The sequence below is a fragment of the Euprymna scolopes genome, chromosome 12, assembly GCF_053919585.1.
Source record: "Euprymna scolopes isolate OS-2025 chromosome 12, ASM5391958v1, whole genome shotgun sequence".
NCBI lineage: Eukaryota > Metazoa > Mollusca > Cephalopoda > Sepiida > Sepiolidae > Euprymna > Euprymna scolopes.
In genome coordinates, this window is record NC_136493.1 from 99954595 (window position 1) to 99972797 (window position 18203).

Consider the following 18203-nt stretch of genomic DNA (forward strand, 5'->3'; position numbering starts at 1 on the left):
AGTTCGAATATTTGTTCTTGTGTCTAATTTATATTTTTCCTTTTTTTTCACATACATATGTATATGTAGGTAAATCATATTAAATGAGAAATATTACCAACAAATCGATCAAGTTACATAGTTTGTTTAGCTTGGGCGCAAGCTGTCTTCATCAAACGACGGGCAAACAGCTGTAAATCACAGAACTGACTTAGGTTGAGCCGGCTTCCCAAGAAACTAGATCGAAATTCTAAACGCATACCATACAAAATAAAAGGGACAATCTATAACACATATGTTCTTCTCGTCTTAAACGAACTTGAATTTCTCGATTGTAATATTACGCCAGAAAGTAGAAACATTTCAAATCTTCATCATGCGCCGCATCACTGATCATAAAGTATCTGATCATATTTAGTATCTCAGAGTTACGAAACTCACTGACATTCCATCAATAGCCGCTGTCAATTTAATGTGGGCTTTTGAGATTATTTGATCACGTTTGTCGTTTCTGTCTAGGGCAATTGAACATATGCGATGGAGGCATGCCAATCAAAAAGGTATACAGGAGAAAAGATGGATAGACAACGTTGGGAATGAACGTGAACATAAACCAAGCGAATCCCTTGGCCCAAGATCGAAAGGCTTGGATGACACTCAGACAAAAAGGGATGCTTATCCCATAATTCAGAAAGACCAAGAGACTACAAGAAAAATATAACTTATTTAAATGGTCAATTGAGGAAAGGAAAATTACCTTTCTAAATTCTTTACTAACTTATTGTTAAAGAGGTTAAGGATAACTTTAATGGAATACTCGAATTTCTTTGTATCCCAAACAGAGATCAAGTGTAAACCCCAGGAAGGGGGTCCCTTATTTTCTGAAAACTTCAGCTGGAGTAAAATGAAATAATAGCAAAAAAATTATAATGTCGGCATGAACTGGCACCACACCAAGTAGTCGTGAAGAGTCAAGAAGGATGGAAAAATTGAGGAAAAAGCACAAACCAGACATTCACTGGATAAGTACGAAAAGGACCAGGACCTTGGAAGGATTATTGCCTTCCAAATTTCAGTGAAGATCAATGGTCGGTGATAATGAGAAATCAATGGTAAACGGCTATTGCAGGAACACAAATTTATTTGTAAACGTAATCGGAAGAGGTGAAAAATAGCCTCTCCTAGATGATAGCCACTCATTTCAATGGATGTCAGATGAGGATCAAAGCGTTGATGATGTAAAGATAGAAGCTTGGTTTTAGATGCATTAAAAGTAACCAGCCATTTCCCTCCTCATTGTACCACATGCTCAAGATCAGAGGAGAGAGAATCGGAGAACATGGTCGTTTACAGCTTTTAATGTGCTGCCATAGATGGTAGTGTCTTCAGCATAAATGTCTACGAATGATGTAAGGATGTGATTTTGAAGATAATTGATGTAAATGAGGATGAACCCCTGAGAGACTCCAGCATTAAGGCTATAATCTTCTGATTTCTGCCCCCCAACCACTACTCTTATGAACATATCAGAGAGAAATGACTTCACAATTGAGAAAACATTTTCAGCTGTACCATAGCTGGCGATCTTGTGAAGTAAACCTTTGTCATACCTTATCAAAGGTATTTGATATGTCAGGAGCAATTGCCCTAGAAAGGAAGCCTCCGTCGAGAGATTCGATAATCCTATGAGATATAACCGTAAGCACATCTACTGCAGAACGGAAACCATATTCCATGTCATTAAGAAGGTTAATTTTGCTGAGATGGTTGACTACTTCTCTATTTAACACAGATTCCAGTAACTTAATCATGACGCGAAGAGACTTATTGGTCTGAACTTAGAGGGAGATAACCGATCATCTGAATTCTTAAATACAGAGTATACTGATGGTATTTTCCAGGGTGTTGGGAAGCAATTCCCCTTAAGACAACGCGAAAACAGCTTTGTAAGTATGGGAGCTAGTTCTGGTTGAAGCTTTTTCAGCATTAAAATTGGAATGCCGTCAGGGCTAGTTGATTTCCTGGAATCAAGGTTTTTGATTAGCTTGGCAACATCACACACAGGTATTTGTATGTCACATAGTGTTTTCTGATACAGGAGGAAATACGGCAGGGGTGGGGGCGGTCTTTTTCGCACAGGGTAGAATTAGCTGCAAAGTTCTTGGCAAAGAGTTTGGCTTTGTCTGATGCTGACGAGATTACCTCAGGTCCTTTGATAGTTGGGATAGAGCACACGCTTCAGTTCAGGATCCCGTTTGCTATTTGCCAAAACGTATCTCAATAACAAAATTGAGGAATATTTTAGCCTATATTTTGTGTGATTGAAATATATTAAACAAAACTCCTGGAGAAACAAATGTTGATTAGTTTATTAAATAGAACAAATCTGACCTGTTGTGGCACCCATTAAACTAGGTTTTTGTTTAATTCAGGAAAATGTGAGTTTCCAAAGTCAGGGTTGTCCAAAAAGTAATGCCACCTATTTTTTTCGTCCGAATAGATCGGAAAATATTACAAATTGCATTTATGACCTAAACGTTTCACCTATCTATTGCAGATATCGATGGTGTGAGACTCTAAGACAACAATCCCTGCCATTTTTTGTGCTTCTGCCGCAGATATGCGCCATTGAATTTCTGGCAAAAGTGCATTGAGAATGGTGGTGACAATGTCGAAAAATAACTTCTGGAGCTTAAAAGATCACTTGTTTTTATAGTACTACGCATGTCTTCGTAGCTCTTCAACATATTTAAGTTAAAAAAATAGGAGGCTTTACTTTTTGACTACCTTCGTGTAAAAGATGAAAAAGCAAATTAATGACTTTCTGTTCCTCATATTCTTACCTTCTCTTCCCCCATCTCTCTCCCCTCTCTCTCTTTATCTCTCCCATTCTCTCTCTCTCTCTCTCTTATTTGGTCTCTCTTCTTTCTTACCCTCACAGCAACAGGTTTGTTATATTTCATTTTGCTTGTAATAAAATATTACGCATTTGGCTCCCTCTTCAGGGCTAGAAAAATTCTCGCATCTGTCATTAGTTATATCTTAATAATGCTTCAAACTGTACACTCATGAGACATTCTTGCCACTTCTGAGATCGTAGACAAAACACTAATTTCCTCCTTTTCAGAGAGGATACAGCGATTCTCTAACCTACTATGTTAGGCCACGTACTGTCTACAAATCTTCAGTCTCTATCACATCGCCATACTGTCACACCGAAGTTAAGCAACGTTGAACCTGGTCAGTACTAAATGGGTGACAATTTGGGACTTTCAGGTGCTGTATGTGCTCTCCGCTTATCTCGGCATTGTTTCCAGTCGTCCTAGTCTTCTCCTTGCCACTGGACTCAAACAGTGCCGATTCAGGAGAGGTATGGTTAAGATTACGCAATCCTTGCCTCACAATTACACGCACTACTGCCCCTAAGGAGTATCCTTTGTCTTTCAAAACTGAACGGAAGCATGGATGGATGGACTGTCACATTCCTGTGCGTGTTTTGCAAGTATTCACGGAATTTGCCCCAATTAAATTACTGTCCGTATACCCGCTCAACGCGACCATCAGCAACATCCAACATCTTCGCTGTGGATGAGGCTGGATTCTTTTTTTTCGAATCTTTTGTCTTTTGGAATCAATACTTTCTTTTTGCCGGACCGTTCCAATATGCCGGCATTTAAATGGAAACATCGTGTTGCTTAAGTTCTCACTCCTCTTTAAACCTAGCATGCGACTGGGAGATCGCTTGTAAGTTCCATACTCCCATGAAAGTTTCTCCTTCGGTGGGAGTCGGTTCAGCCCGCTTAGAATGAATGGAGCTTCGATACGGTACTAAACCTGACCCCTGTCACATCTCAAATGATGATATGCCTTTTTTATTTTTTTGGGGGGGGGGTGAATAAAAGTTTAAATAAATAATAGCGCGCAAAAAATCTTACAAAAGCAAGAATGATAGAAATTGTATAATATAAAGCGGGAGATCAGTTAATTACAACTTAACACGAATTAAAACAGACCGAATTCAAGTCTTTTAAAACATAACTCAATCCCCAGCCAAGGGGATATTTTAGAATTATTTTTTGTGATTCAAAAAAGAAAATAGATGTTTATCCAGTATGGGGCGCATAAAAATCGAATTCTAACTTAAAATTCTTCCGTATACTTCACGCAAAAAAAAAAAAAAAAAAAAAAAAAAAAAAAACTCTCATTAATCATTAGGGAAAATTATCGAGTAGAATTTGAATAAAAAAAAATCAGTTTTCGTATTTTGTCGATCCGCCATTCATACTGACTTATCTCCCTTTGTTTACGAGATTTACGCTCTTATCAATAGCGAAGAGGCAAAATCCCATAAAACTGATTTTTTTATTAACATTTTACTTGATAATTTTTCTTCATTTTTGGTGAGGCCACTTATTTTGGTTAATGTGTAAGTATATTGAAACATTTTTATTTTGAATTCAATTTTCATACGTGCCCCGTAAATTATAAGGGTCGAAATAGCTTTAGAAAACAAAGGTTTATTAACTCAATTTCAACATGAAAATAGATGCGTGTAATGCATATTCATGCGTACTATTCGGTTTTACTTAAATATGTAGTATTCCTTCTTTGTTTAGTTGCATGCGGTTATTTTCTTGTTGATTGTTGCTACCGTTGTTGCTTATCTTTGCAACAGGTGTGCGCATTTACCAGAGTGAGTGAGTGAGAGAGAGAAAGAGAGAGAGAAAGAGAGAGAGAGAGAGATTGGATCCAGACATATATGTTCGCGCGTTTTTCGGCTCGTTTGCACGCCATAAAATCCAACTAGTTAATCAAAAGATGCAGTAAACGACCAGGCAGAGAAACGGACACTTTTTTGCAAACCCAGTCTCAAATAGAAAAAAGCGATAAAACAAAATGGGAGCAAAAAAAAAAAAAAAAAAAAAAAAAAAATTAAGAAATTTTGCTAAACAACACAAAAACACACACATAGCTTCTTCTTAATAGACCTGTTTCTGTTTTTATATATAAAAAAACAAAAAAACAAAAACAAAAACAAAACTATCGCGTCCTCGCATGTATAAACACAGCTTTGTCTGTCGGTTAACGTGCTTTTTCATAATAGCAGCGCCATCATTAAACGCGCTGTTTGAATGGACCCACATTATCTTTGATGCATCTAAAACACTTTCTATGGGGATTAGACAGTCGGTTGAGCTGCGCTGCTTAAGTTCTGTAAGGCTTCAGTTTAACATGTCATTATTATTGGTCAGTCACTCTTAACCTAATTTATAAAACTCCCTATATCTGTCTATCTGTCTGTCTGTTCCATATTTTCAAACTCTATCTCTACCGAAACTAAAAGTCGCAGAGCGGCGCTAGGGGCCTCAAATGATTGGAGGGTTTTATGGACCGTTCTTTTATTGGTCTGTAGCCGGTTAAAATAGTTTTTAAGGGGTCGTAAAAGGAGTCAAAATTGAAAACATCGTTATACATTTTATACATTCATCTTAGTCTATTTTTAATCAGTTCATATGCGTGTAACATTAGTCCAGTGGGTAACGTCACTTGCTTTAAATGCTAGAGATTTGCTTTCAGTTTCGATTTTAGCTGATTTCATCCAAATACTTTTTTTTTTAAAATACTTATTAAATTACGACTTTATAATAATATATACGAAATCTGGGCAAACTAAATTATCATATTTAAGTGTATTTTACGATCGGGCAAAACCGGGCACCACCCACCTTTATTTTATATAGGAACTTTGTTGGTCTCTCATTTTTATGTAGAAACTTCTTTAAGCTATGACATCTATATAGCATTTTTTTTCGGTTTGTTACGTTTAAGTTTCGGAATTTGTTGGTGAGGATTAGTAATTTGTATTATTTGTATTATTTGTATTATTGGAACTATTATCATTTTTATGTACTTCTCCAAACGTTTCGGCCGCTTTAATCCTCGCTGATTTTCAGGCTCACTTTATCGAATTAGTTACGACTGACAGCACACACACACACACACACACACACACACACACACAAACAACTCATCCTCATTAATCAGATAACACTTTCCGCTCGAAATTCTGTATAAATTTAAGTTTTGATTTACCTAAAGATGTCGGTTATGAAACGTTATGAGCATAGTAATCGAAGAATCGAATAATTTATTTGGTTTGTCACTACAGTTTGAAATAGAATTTTCTTTGGTCCCACATGTTTCATTAATTTATTTATTGCGGACTATTATCCTCAGCTTTCTTAGTTGTTGTTTCACGACGTTTCGGCCAACTATTCCTCTGGCCTTCGTCAAGTGGTAAACGTAACGGGATAGGAACTCTAAATCTCCTAACTGCATTCTCAGCAATCACTGCCATCCATAGCCGTTGTTATCTCACCACGTTTGGGCCAAGTAAGCCCCTGGCCGGCTTTGGATAGGATTGAAACCGCTATCTTCAGACCATTTCGCCTGGAACCAAAGAGATTCGGAGTAACTATCCCGTCACGGTTACCACCTGACGAAGGCCAGATGAATAGTTGGCCGAAACGTCACGAAACAACAACTCAGAAAGATGAGGATAATAGTCCGCAATAAATAAATTAATAAATAATACTCATCTCTTTAATGAATTCCGATTAAATAATACATACCCTCATGTTTCAGTTTAATATTATTTTCATAGTTCCTATTTGCCTCCTGTCCAGTAAATCTAAGACGTAAATAGAGTAGTCGTGGGAGATTCGCCATGACAGTCCAGGAGGTAAACCGGCTTTAAGCATCATATACCAATATTCAAGCAACCGCAACTTTTACCTTACTATTTATTCTATAAATTGTTGGATAAACCTATTAATGATTATACTTAACGTTTCTCGTCGTCACGACCCTCACATAAGCGGAGTTAGACACAAAGTCGGTTTTAAGATGGAGAAAATCCAAGTTTTTCAAAAGGGGTACTCTTGGATGGGATAGAATTATCTCAGTCTGGAAGGATTTATTCACCGGCAAAGGACAGAAAAGATGAAATGTAACATTAGAACATATACTGCACTTTGCTCTTAGCTCCGCCCATCAAATCCTTATTTACTTGCTTCTACGCGAGGGGTGAGTTAATCACAAGGTCGGTTTTTGAAATCTAACTGTAAGATATGCTCTGGAATGAAAGAAAAATACAAATTGTTTCAGTCTAAAAGAATTATTCGTTTACTAAGAGAGAGCAGAAAGATGAAGAGAAACACCAGTACTAAAGTTTTAATTATTTATTTTATAATAAAATTATATTTTCAATAAATATGACACAAGGTCATGAAAAGTGTTCTGAAAATCTGAGCCATTAGTCACAATTTTTTATCATAAGAATATGCCTCTGCATATTTGAGACAATAATTTCTATTTTTTCCGATAATTCAGACTATTGTTCTCATCTTCAATTATATGCTCACAACGTTTCCCCCGATGTAACTTCCGACGCTTTAGGTCTATCTTTACAAACTCAAGAATTGTTCAGTTTAACTCGCAAATCTAAACGCGTACGTTATACACTTATAAAATAGTGCTCTCTAGTGATAAATAGTTAGATTATACATCAAAATTCAAGAATTTCATTCAAGCTTAATTTGTCTCATAGTGATTCTGCTTTTCATGTTCTCTTTAGTATTATTAGTTCCTTTTTAAAGTTGCTTCATGGAATGTTTAGAGCGACTTCCATGAGAAATTGGCAAAGATTGTATAGTATCTTTTATTTTCAACAGCATTTCGATGTAAAAATATACAAATTGACTAGACGCATCTAAAATATATATTCGCCATGTCCTCCCTATATATATATATATGTGTGTGTGTGTGTGTGTGTGTGTATTTAGGCAGAATTTCATTATTCGCGCATATTTTATTGAAGAGGATCTTCGTTCTTCTTTTTATGATCTTTCTTTGGAATTTTATTTGTTTTCGTACAAGTATTTTTGTTGTGGGATCCAAAGTTCTTATAAAGTCCCCTAGTTTACCGAACGTTTTCGGTCTCGATTGACCATCGTCAGGGTTCGGTAAACTAGGGGACTTTATAAGAACTTTGGATCCCACAACAAAAATACTTGTACGAAAACAAATAAAATTCCAAAGAAAGATCATAAAAAGAAGAACGAAGATCCTCTTCAATAAAATATGCGCGAATATATATATATATATATATATATATATATATATATATATATATATATATATATATATAATAAACACATTTGTCCCCTTTGATTATGACCTTAATGGGATTAAATATCAGGAAATTTCATGCAAATGTATTATGCACCAACTGCAGCACAATATCTGAGGTCTGTTATCTCTACTTCCTCGATAATCGTAGATTCCTATATTTTTTCTGCTGAGAGTTCACTGCCAAAATCGGTTAAAATCAATGGAGGTAGTAAAATCTTTTCCTTTTAATGATTTTTTCTTCCCCCGTCACAACTTTACACCGTTGCAGGATCGTTCACAAGAGACAGTTACGAAAGAACACCGGTTTGGGTTTTCTTTACTTCATAATTGCTTAAAAAAAACCTGGAATGAACTTAACCGAATCGAAGGGTTATTTATGACATTTTTTTTTTTTTTTGCTTTTCGTTGTGTTTTTTTTTTTTGTTTTAGTTATTCCGAACAAGTTTTACCTTTGTTCACTGTTTTTATTTTTTGAGGGGGGGGTCGCCGGTTTTGTACAGAAGTTTACCATGGTTTATTTATTTAAACAGGATTATTAATTCGCTTATTCTTTACTTTAAACCCCCTTACACACACACACCTCCAAACAACCGAGCAACGCCAGGTACCCCTGTTAGTTTGTTATAAAATAAACCAAATTTACTTGTAAAAAAAATGGCCGTTCATTTTGGAAGCTAATCGCTTGTTTTGTCTGTGTCCTTCATTTTTTCTATTTTCTTTAAAAGTTTTCATCGATTTTGGTTTACTTTTTATTAACATGTTTCCGAGTTGGATTTCAGAATCCTATATATGCGTGTGTGTGTGTGTGTGTGTGTGTGTGTGTGTGTGTGTGTGTGTGTGTGTGTGTGTGTGTGTGTGTGTGTGTATGCGTGTGTGCGCGTACCGCTGCCATGTTCGGACAAAGAAGCAAGGTGTTACACCTTTATTTACGAATAGAGAGAAAAAATGATGAGTTTGTGACAGATTGATAGACTGGCTAACCATGTAAACTGTCCGTGGTTCGACTAAAAAATATAACGTGTATTAAATCACCCACTAAAAATCCGTACATCTGAACTTGTTTCTTTTTTTTTTTTTGTTCAGGGCTCATTTTCTCGTATTGAAGAACGTCGACCGATATTAAAACAACCTGATGTAGCAGAAACCTATTTCTAAAAACTTTAATAGAAAATTTATTACACACACACACACACATATACATACACACACACACACACACACACACACACACATATATATATATATATATATATATATATATATATATATATATATATATATATATATATATATAAGAAGGCTGCTCGGTGTGGCCCAATCCTAAAATATGTATAAATATTATATTTATGGGCCATTTCTCATGAAAGATTCATGCAGCTTTCTTATTGATTATTATCCATTATATAGTAATCATTTCAAAAATTATATAAAAAAAATATGTCTTGGGAAACATCCGTCCGCTAGAATTGGAACTAAAATCTTTAGTGCTGCAGCCTTTGTTGTTATTGACCTCTTTAATGTCGTTACCATCTGAGATAACGATGGTCAGCAAAAAGGAAAAATTAAACGACTTTGAGCCATGAGTGTTAAATTTTACGCATGCGCAAACTTAGCAGCAGGAGTAATAAGATTCGGTAACCGAAACCTGTGTAACTAAACAGATAAAACGGTAATAAAAAATAAAACACACATTTGCTCTGCAATAGTATTGAGCACTTTCTTCAGGTTTTTACTAATTACCATTTTTGTCATATATATGTATATTGCTAAAAGACATTTGTCTATTACTTTATCCGTCAATTCGAATGCAAAACCATAATATTTGGATAAAGAAAATATATATCTTACTACAATAGAGAATGTGTGTTTGTCTACAAACAAAACTACGGTATTATGTTCGTTTTTGTCTATTATAAATGATTTTATTAAAAAAAAATATAAAATATATTTTCACCGTTCAAATATTCGGGTGATCAACGTTCAATCGTCACACGAGTCATATTACAAACTTGAAAAATGTTGCTTGAGGCTTTTTGCTAATCACTCAACATTATGAGGTGTGGATCAAGGGTATTGGTGTAATTCTGAGAAAGACGTGTCTACCCCCCTACATCTCGGCGTAGTAGCTATTGAAAAGGTAAACTTTCGAGTTATGGTCGACTAAATTTTTAAGCACTCTTTATTAAAGTAAATATGTTTCATGTGTATTCGAATTCGCATCATCAGTTGATAGGTTTTCCTTTTCGTCCATCATTTGATTTATTTCTAATTATAATGCGTTTTAAATATCTTTCATTAAAATCACCCCAGACAAGGCGTGAACGTACTTGGTGAAAGGAGATAATAAAAACGATGAATGTTTATCGCAAAGACATATAGTGCTTATTGATTTTAACATTGAAAAGACAAAGGCTATATGTAGGAGGAAAACAGTCAGTGGGAAGAGTGTTCTACATCAATGATTTCTCGCACGTCTCTCTTAATGGCTCTCCTACATTCTCTCATATACTCTTCATCTCATTTCATCTTTCTCCACATATTTCCATTTTCCCAACCGCCCACAGCTTTCTTACTTTCACCTCTATCACTCTCTGTCTATCTGTCCGTCCGTCTGTCCTTCTCTCTTTCTCTCTTTGTGTCTACGTCTAAATATCATTTCGCCTTATCCTTCTTTCTCTTAAACACTAATCGTTTATTTTCCTCTGGTTTTCACTTAGTGCAAAATATAGCTCTTGACTATCTCCTTAGACATCAAATCGGTTTTTAATGTGGAGAATTCCAGTTTCCGAGAAAGAACTAAACATGATTCGAACAAAAACAAAAAAACAAAAAAAGAATGCGTTCGTCTAGAAAAAACGTTTTCTTCACTGACTGAGGGCAGAATAGACTATGTGCAGCGTCAGAACAGATACTACGCTTTACTCCGAGCAAAAAGGGCTAGGAACCTATTTTTGTTTCCTCTCCTTTTACAAGCACGTTTGGAACGTATTTTTCTTTCTTTCCATCTTGATTTTGTTTCTCTCACTTTCAGCGCGTGACTCTCCTCCTCCTCCTCCTCCCCTTCACCTTTATTTACATCCCAGTGTTTCCTCTTTTTTTTCCACTCCTATAACTATTATCTTTTCTTTTGTTTTTGCGATCGCTTTGCTTCCCATTTCCCCCTGCAACAAAAACAAAAACACCTTAAAATAATATCACAACGATTCGGCGCCCCATTAAGAAATATTAAAACGGCCCTTCGACCGCCCAAACCGAAAAACCGAAAATCCACTATTCGCGTTGCTTTACCCCCCCCTCCCCCCCCAAAAAAAAAACGCCGAGTCAATCGCCAACCATTCCACTTTCTGTATTTAGCTTCCGCCCCCTCTTTATTTCTTTGGGATCTGCCATTAAGCGCACATGTTTCGGACAACATCGGATGACAGATGTCAATCAAAATTTGTTTAGCGACCTGGGACACTCGGTACCAATGGGCACCGGTTGGCTTGTCACTTCGATTGCACAGAAACAACCGACGGTCTCATGCCGGGCAAACGTCGCATCACAAACCGAGCACTATTCATGCTACAAATCGCAAAATGTAATATTCACATTCCACACTTTATGCCGGACAACATTATTCTGATGATCCCTTTTTCCGTTATCAATAAGATAGGCCACCTTTAAGGTGTTGTTTAGAATTCAACTCCGTCAAGGAAAAAAAAAAACATGTCATATCTCAAAAACGACGTAAATTGATCAAGTATATATGTTTTTCATATAAAAAAAAAAACTCATTTTTTTGTACGATTGTAACAATGTTAATAGTGAATTATATCCATTACACGATTTGTTCTGATATCGGTAATTCAAATTGAGTTGTCTGCCTTTATTTAAAACAACATAGCGGATCAAAACGTAAACTCTTACTTACATATTACATTTGTTTTTTATAAACAAAACCATATGATCAATTTACGTGATTTTTGGAACATGAAATTTTCGCTTTATGAAGATTTTTCTTTATTTTTGATTTTTAATAAGATTATCTTCTGAACAAGCAGCAATCTTTCTTTGAATATGTCTGTGATAATGCTATATCCTCTAATCTATCTGGATTTCTTTAAAATTATCTTTAATTTTTCTTACCATTTCCATCCTTCAGTCTCTCTTGCCAACTACACAATCTCTTTCATTTCCCTTATGTCCATTTGTTTCAGTCTCTCTTTTTCCTCTATATCAATTGTATTTCAGGTCTACGTCTTCTCTTTAGTTTTTCTTTCAGTCTCTCTCGAATTTGTGCCCTAATTTTCTATTTATTTTTTGCTCTTTTCTTTTTTCTGTTTCGTACTGTTCCTTTTTTTTTTGTTCTCGTTTCATTTCCATTTCTATTTAAGTGTATTGTTCTTTTTCCCTTTTTGGTCCCCCTGACAAAAGGAGAGCGGACATGTAAATTCATCCTCGTCTGTTCGCCCGTTCGTCTGCCCTCACTTACCTCAATAACTACGCCTTGGAATTTTTTTGAAATTTTCCAAAAACATTAAACATGATATGATTGAAAAAGTAACAGAACAGATTTTCCGGGAAAACTCCCGTTTCCCCCCCCCCCTAGGGGTGCCTTCCTGGTTAAAGTGGCTAAAATTTACACTTTTGTGCTTATTTCTGAAAAGTTGTAACTAATTAATTTCTATATAATTTTGTTTGTCTACACTTCGCCATAACACTTGGGTGTGCCCCCGGGGCTCTTTTAGGGCTAATAAAAGCATTCCATTTTTGGGACTATTTTACCATATTTGTCCAAAATTATCTGTGTATGTCTATTTAGCAGGTTTGCATGGTGCTGTACTCAAATTTAAATATGTTAAGGCCTTGGGGAGATTTGGGGATAAATGGTGGGGACCAAAAGATGGACTTAGCCATTTCTTTCTTTTTTTTTTTTTTTTTGAATAGTGCAGAACTCAAATGTACATATATTAAGGTTGAAAACTGCACCGTTTGTTCAGTTTTATCACGATTTGACGTCCTCTAGAGTCTTGTGGGGCTAAATGAGGGGGACAAATGCTGAACCTAGTCATTCTTTATACCTCGTTCACTGTGCACTCACGGGGGACCATGCATGCTTCACTTGTTTTGTTTGTATTTCTATAGTTTTCTCTCGTCTACAGGGTGGTCAAAAAGTCAGGTAATTACACGTGTTACACAATCAGTGGTTAATCGCTTCCAGCGATTGATAGAGAGAAATGGACGACGATTAACAAAATAAACATATTTCATGTTTGTTTCATTTTATATTTCAATGTATGGTACTTAAATATACGTGTATTGCTAATATCGTTTTTCTTTAAAATGTTACCTGACTTTTTGACCACCCTGTAGTCACTACTTATATTTAATTTAGTATCTTCTTTTTATTTTAGTTTCTCTCCATTTAATTTAGTATTTCTCCTTTTTTTTTATTTCATCCACACTCTTTCTTTCCTTTCATTTAATCTTTTATTCTCTGCCTTTTATTCAATCGCTCTTTCTTTTCCTTTCAGTCACTTTTTTTCTTTTCATTCTCTTTCATTGTCCTTCATTCACTCTCTTTTTTTCATTTCATTCTCTTTCATTTAATTTTAATTTTATTTTATTTTAATTTTCTTTCTCCTTTCATTTCGTCTCTTTATTCCTTTAGCTTTCAATTAGAACAAGCTAACGGCCGAAGTATAAATTTAGTATGTTCCTCTATTTACTAGCAGGGTGACTCGACGCTGCCCGGGGTTGATCAACGAATGTTTTACACTCCCATATTTTTATTGTCATCGCATATTTTACAATCAAATAGACTGATCGCCTGCTATATTTGGGCCCCCATCGCGGTGCACTGGGAGGAAGTTAACATTCCTCTCGCAGTGATTTAGTTAATAATACATTGAAGTCTACATTGCGCGGCAGAGAACCTACTGTTGATTTTATAAAAATATTGTATATAATGGCTTGAATTAAAGTTAAAATGCAAAAATCAAATATTCTACTTTATTTGCTTAAAACAGTAACATTCATTTCGAGCGTGCCTCTGTTATATAAAAAAAAAACTACTGTTGATTTTATATGCTTGGCCTTACTGCATGTGTAGTGACAATGACTTAGAATTTAAGTTTAAAATAAAAATAAAAGTATAATGGTACAATTATGCTTTAAACAGAAGCATTAATTTCCGACGACCCTCTATTATATCAAAGAACCTACTGTTGAATTCATATGTGCGCCTGTGTGGTAATATAATTTCTCAAATTCACTAGTAATATTAGGCTGTATAAGATGTTAAATTTGCTCCAAATCGCCTGTTCTTCTTTTCATCGGATTATTTCGATTATCGAGATTTTTCGAAGACACTCATACACAAAACCTTTCTAAGAACACTGCCAGGCATAGAAAGTACTATCGTGTAAAATTTCATAAAAATCAGTCTAGCCGTTTTGATAAAGAGTAGGGTTTTTTACAACGACCCATTTTAAAACTTTTTTTGTTTATCTGGAGCGCTAAACGAAACCAAAAGTGAATAATATCTTTAATATTTTTAATTGAGACGGAAGGTGTTTCACAGATAAGTTTTTACATATGTTTTCTGTTTTATTCTATACAAATCTTAATTATTTCCTTTTATATAACAGTAGAGATTTTTTTTACAATTTAAGGACAAATATGTTATCATCTTTTGTATACGAACGTTTCATTGACATCTTTTTTTTTGCTTTATTCAAAGCCTTGTGGATTAACCATACGACTTATTTTCTTGCCTATCATTTTTCTGTTTGGCGAGTTTGAAATTATATTTGTTTGTCAGCATTTCTTTTTTTTTTCTTTCTTTTTGTTTGGGTTTAGTTGCTTTCTTCTAATTCGAATGCTGTCTGTTCCATTTAGATAGCGCTTTTTCATTGGCTAATCAAACTCCCAAAAATTCAATTAAAAAATAATAATAATAAATAAATAAATAAATAATAAGTAACTAACCAGAGAATAAAAAGTCACCCCCTTCTCCTTAATATCACCTTCAAAATTACTAAAAGCATAACAGAAAAAAAAAATCAAAAGTCGAGTTAGCGTTTCAACATTTGACCACCGCTCGGCTGACACCGATGATTGCCGGTCTCGCCCGATCCATACTTGACGGGAATTCACGAGAATTCGGTTCAAATTATGCAAGGGTACAAAATTTGCAAGCAATAGTATCAATTATTTGATGGATTACCACGTTAACCCTTGATCTCCAAACACTTAGCTGCTCGAGAACAAGAATAGGTCGATCAGAAACTGCTATAACCTGGTCGGACTAATAAAACTGATCTACAAATGTGATCTGAATTAACCATACGATACAACATTGCATTGTTTGCACTCTATTATCCAATCGGTGCAGCTTTAAAAAGTCGTATAAAATCAACTAATTATGTAAAGTAATGCGTAAAAATCAAGAAACAATTTCAGGACCACGTGATTCAGTTATGGATGAAAGAGATATAGAATGGACCTTTCCTCTAGTAACATGGGTATCTCTATTTCTGAGGCCCTATCTTCTGGTTCAAAAACATTCTAGCTCCTGTGCAAACCACTCACCTATCTGAGAACAGCAATAGGTCGATCAAAAGTTGCTATGACCTGAATGGGTTACGAAACCGACGCAACAATCTGCAAATGTGTAGGAGAGGAATATACGATACCACATTGTTCCGTTCGCACTCTACTGCCAAAACAATGCAGTTTCGAAGAACTTGCAGAATACAACAATAATCCAGTGGACTACCAAAGAAAGTAAGAAACTTTAGAGACACATAGAAGACGGGGAGTATTTTTAATTACGGGTCCTTCTAAGTATTTCCCCCCACACTGGAAAGTGCTTTACTCCAAAGGCTGAATCTTAATTGATTTAGTTTCTAGGTTAAGGAAGAAATACGAAAAGCACTGATATTTGTTTGTATTATAAAGTAGTATATTTTGGTTAAATACGAAAAGCAATGATATTTGTTTTTATTATAAAATAGTATATTTTGATTAAATAGGAAAATCAATGATATTTGTTTTTATTATAAAGTAATATATTTTGGTTAAATATGAAAAGCACTGATATTTGTTTTTTCAGTATAAAGTACTATAGTTTGGTTAAACTATGTTCATTTAATTTATCTTTTTTTTTTCTTTGTGTCTTACAGATCTCCGGTCACGCTGCTTGGCCATGGTACCTGTTTAGAACCCCGGACGCGTTGTGCAACGACCGGTCACTCTGTTTGCCAAATCCCGTTTGGCACTTGGAAATTGGATAATCCCCGTTATGCCTTCGACAAACATTGTTTATCCACTTTTTGTCCACCGACAATTCACCGATTGACTTCAGATGCATTTCATCGAAGTGCAGCCGCTGCTGCAGCTGCAGCCGCTGTTGCAGTGAACGGAAGCAGCGGCGGAAGTGTACCGACTGGGAGCAGTGGAGGTGGTGGTAGTAGTAATACTAATAATGGTAGTTCGAGCTCGAGTAGAACTACACGTCCAGGATCTGGTGGTGGAAGTAATGGCGACGGTGGTACAAGTGCACTTTCTATCGGAGATACAGCAAGTGCGGCTGCTGCTGCATGCTACAGTCTTCATAGCAGCGCGGCTGCAAGTGTTGCTGCAGCGGTGTCCGGTTTTATTCCGACTATAAATAGCCATAGTGGCCACCATGGAGGACCTCATCATCATGCTAGCGCTGGGGCAACACCGACATTAATACAAGCAGCCGCTGCAGCTGCCGCCCGACAACAGTCTTACTTGCCAGACTCTAAGCACACAGCATTGACATTCCCGTCCCCTTTATCAGCCCACCAAAAGCTTTTGCCTTCGGGAGAAGTATTCCCTACCATTGTCCCCGTGTTTGCTGATTCCTTAAGTCAGTTGAATTACGGCCGTAAAGTATTTCCATGTCCCCAGTGTCGCTATACGACCGATCGCCGTAACAATTTAAAGCGACACATGCTCACTATGCACCAAGCTTGTTCGAAATTACTCGAGTGTTGTGGTATTTTGTTCACGACTAAAGCCTCACTGCGTGAACATGCCTTGATTTTCCATTACCACGGTTACACGTGTTTCTACTGCGGCCGACGCTTTTGCCGAAAAGCGCTACTCAAACGGCACTTGTCGGTGCACAATGGACAGAAGGACTTCGTTTGCTCCGTGTGCGACTACGCGACAAGTCACAAGAGCAACCTCGAGCGGCATCGGAAAGTCCACGTACGGCAAGAGTGTGACGGCAAAGACTCTCCCGGTGAAATCCTTTGCGTCGGCAGCAGCAACATTAATATCCACCATACAGATGCAAGTAGTAACGCAACTGGCGCTAACCCTCACAATCATCCACACTGTCATTCAAAAAACACGAGTCATAACAACCCGAGCAGTTCGACGCCATCTGGCAACCATTGCAAAAAACAAACAGACCATTCAGACGACGACGATGACGATGACGACGACGACGACGACGAAGATGAACTCTTATGCGTGGACTCGACGCACGTGACCAGTCGACCACTTCATCGCACAGACGTCGACACAAAACACGAGGTCAATGACAGTGATGATGATATATCGATTTGTTTAGATGACGAAGAAGTCAACGTAAATTAACTCTGTTTAGACCTCTGAACGGATCTCCGTTCCGCTGGGGGGGGGTAACAGCATCTCTTGCCGGATCACCGTCGGAATGAAAACAAAAACAAACAAAAAAGACAAAAACAAAAGAGCAATCAGACCATCTGCGAACAGATACAGTATTTTAATGATTTGTATAAAGTATCCAATATATTTCAATATGTGAGTAAAACGTATATCATGAAAAGAAGTTGAATTAAATGGTGATACCATCTTACAATGGCTGACCTATTTCGCTTTTATGTAAAATTCGACTCATCCTTTTGCTAAAACATTTAAGATGGTTTGATTAGAATAACAGTTATATTCCCCAAAAATGGAAAAAAGAGAACACAAATAATTCTGACCTTGCCATTAATATAAATTAAACTCTTATATTTATATATAAA

General features: G+C 36.2%; 1 protein-coding gene across 2 annotated transcripts in view; it reads left to right on the forward strand.

The window, feature by feature from the left end:
• LOC145291446 (uncharacterized) overlaps positions 1-18203 on the forward strand; it is a 297918-nt gene that overhangs the window by 279612 nt on the left and 103 nt on the right. For both annotated transcript variants that reach the window (XM_080137291.1, XM_080137290.1), the window contains exon 2: positions 16341-18203. This exon is cut by the window's right edge and continues 103 nt beyond it. In XM_080137291.1, the coding sequence (XP_079993417.1) occupies positions 16341-17790 (1450 nt within the window). In that variant the 3' untranslated portion in view covers positions 17791-18203. The remainder of the gene's footprint in view (positions 1-16340) is intronic.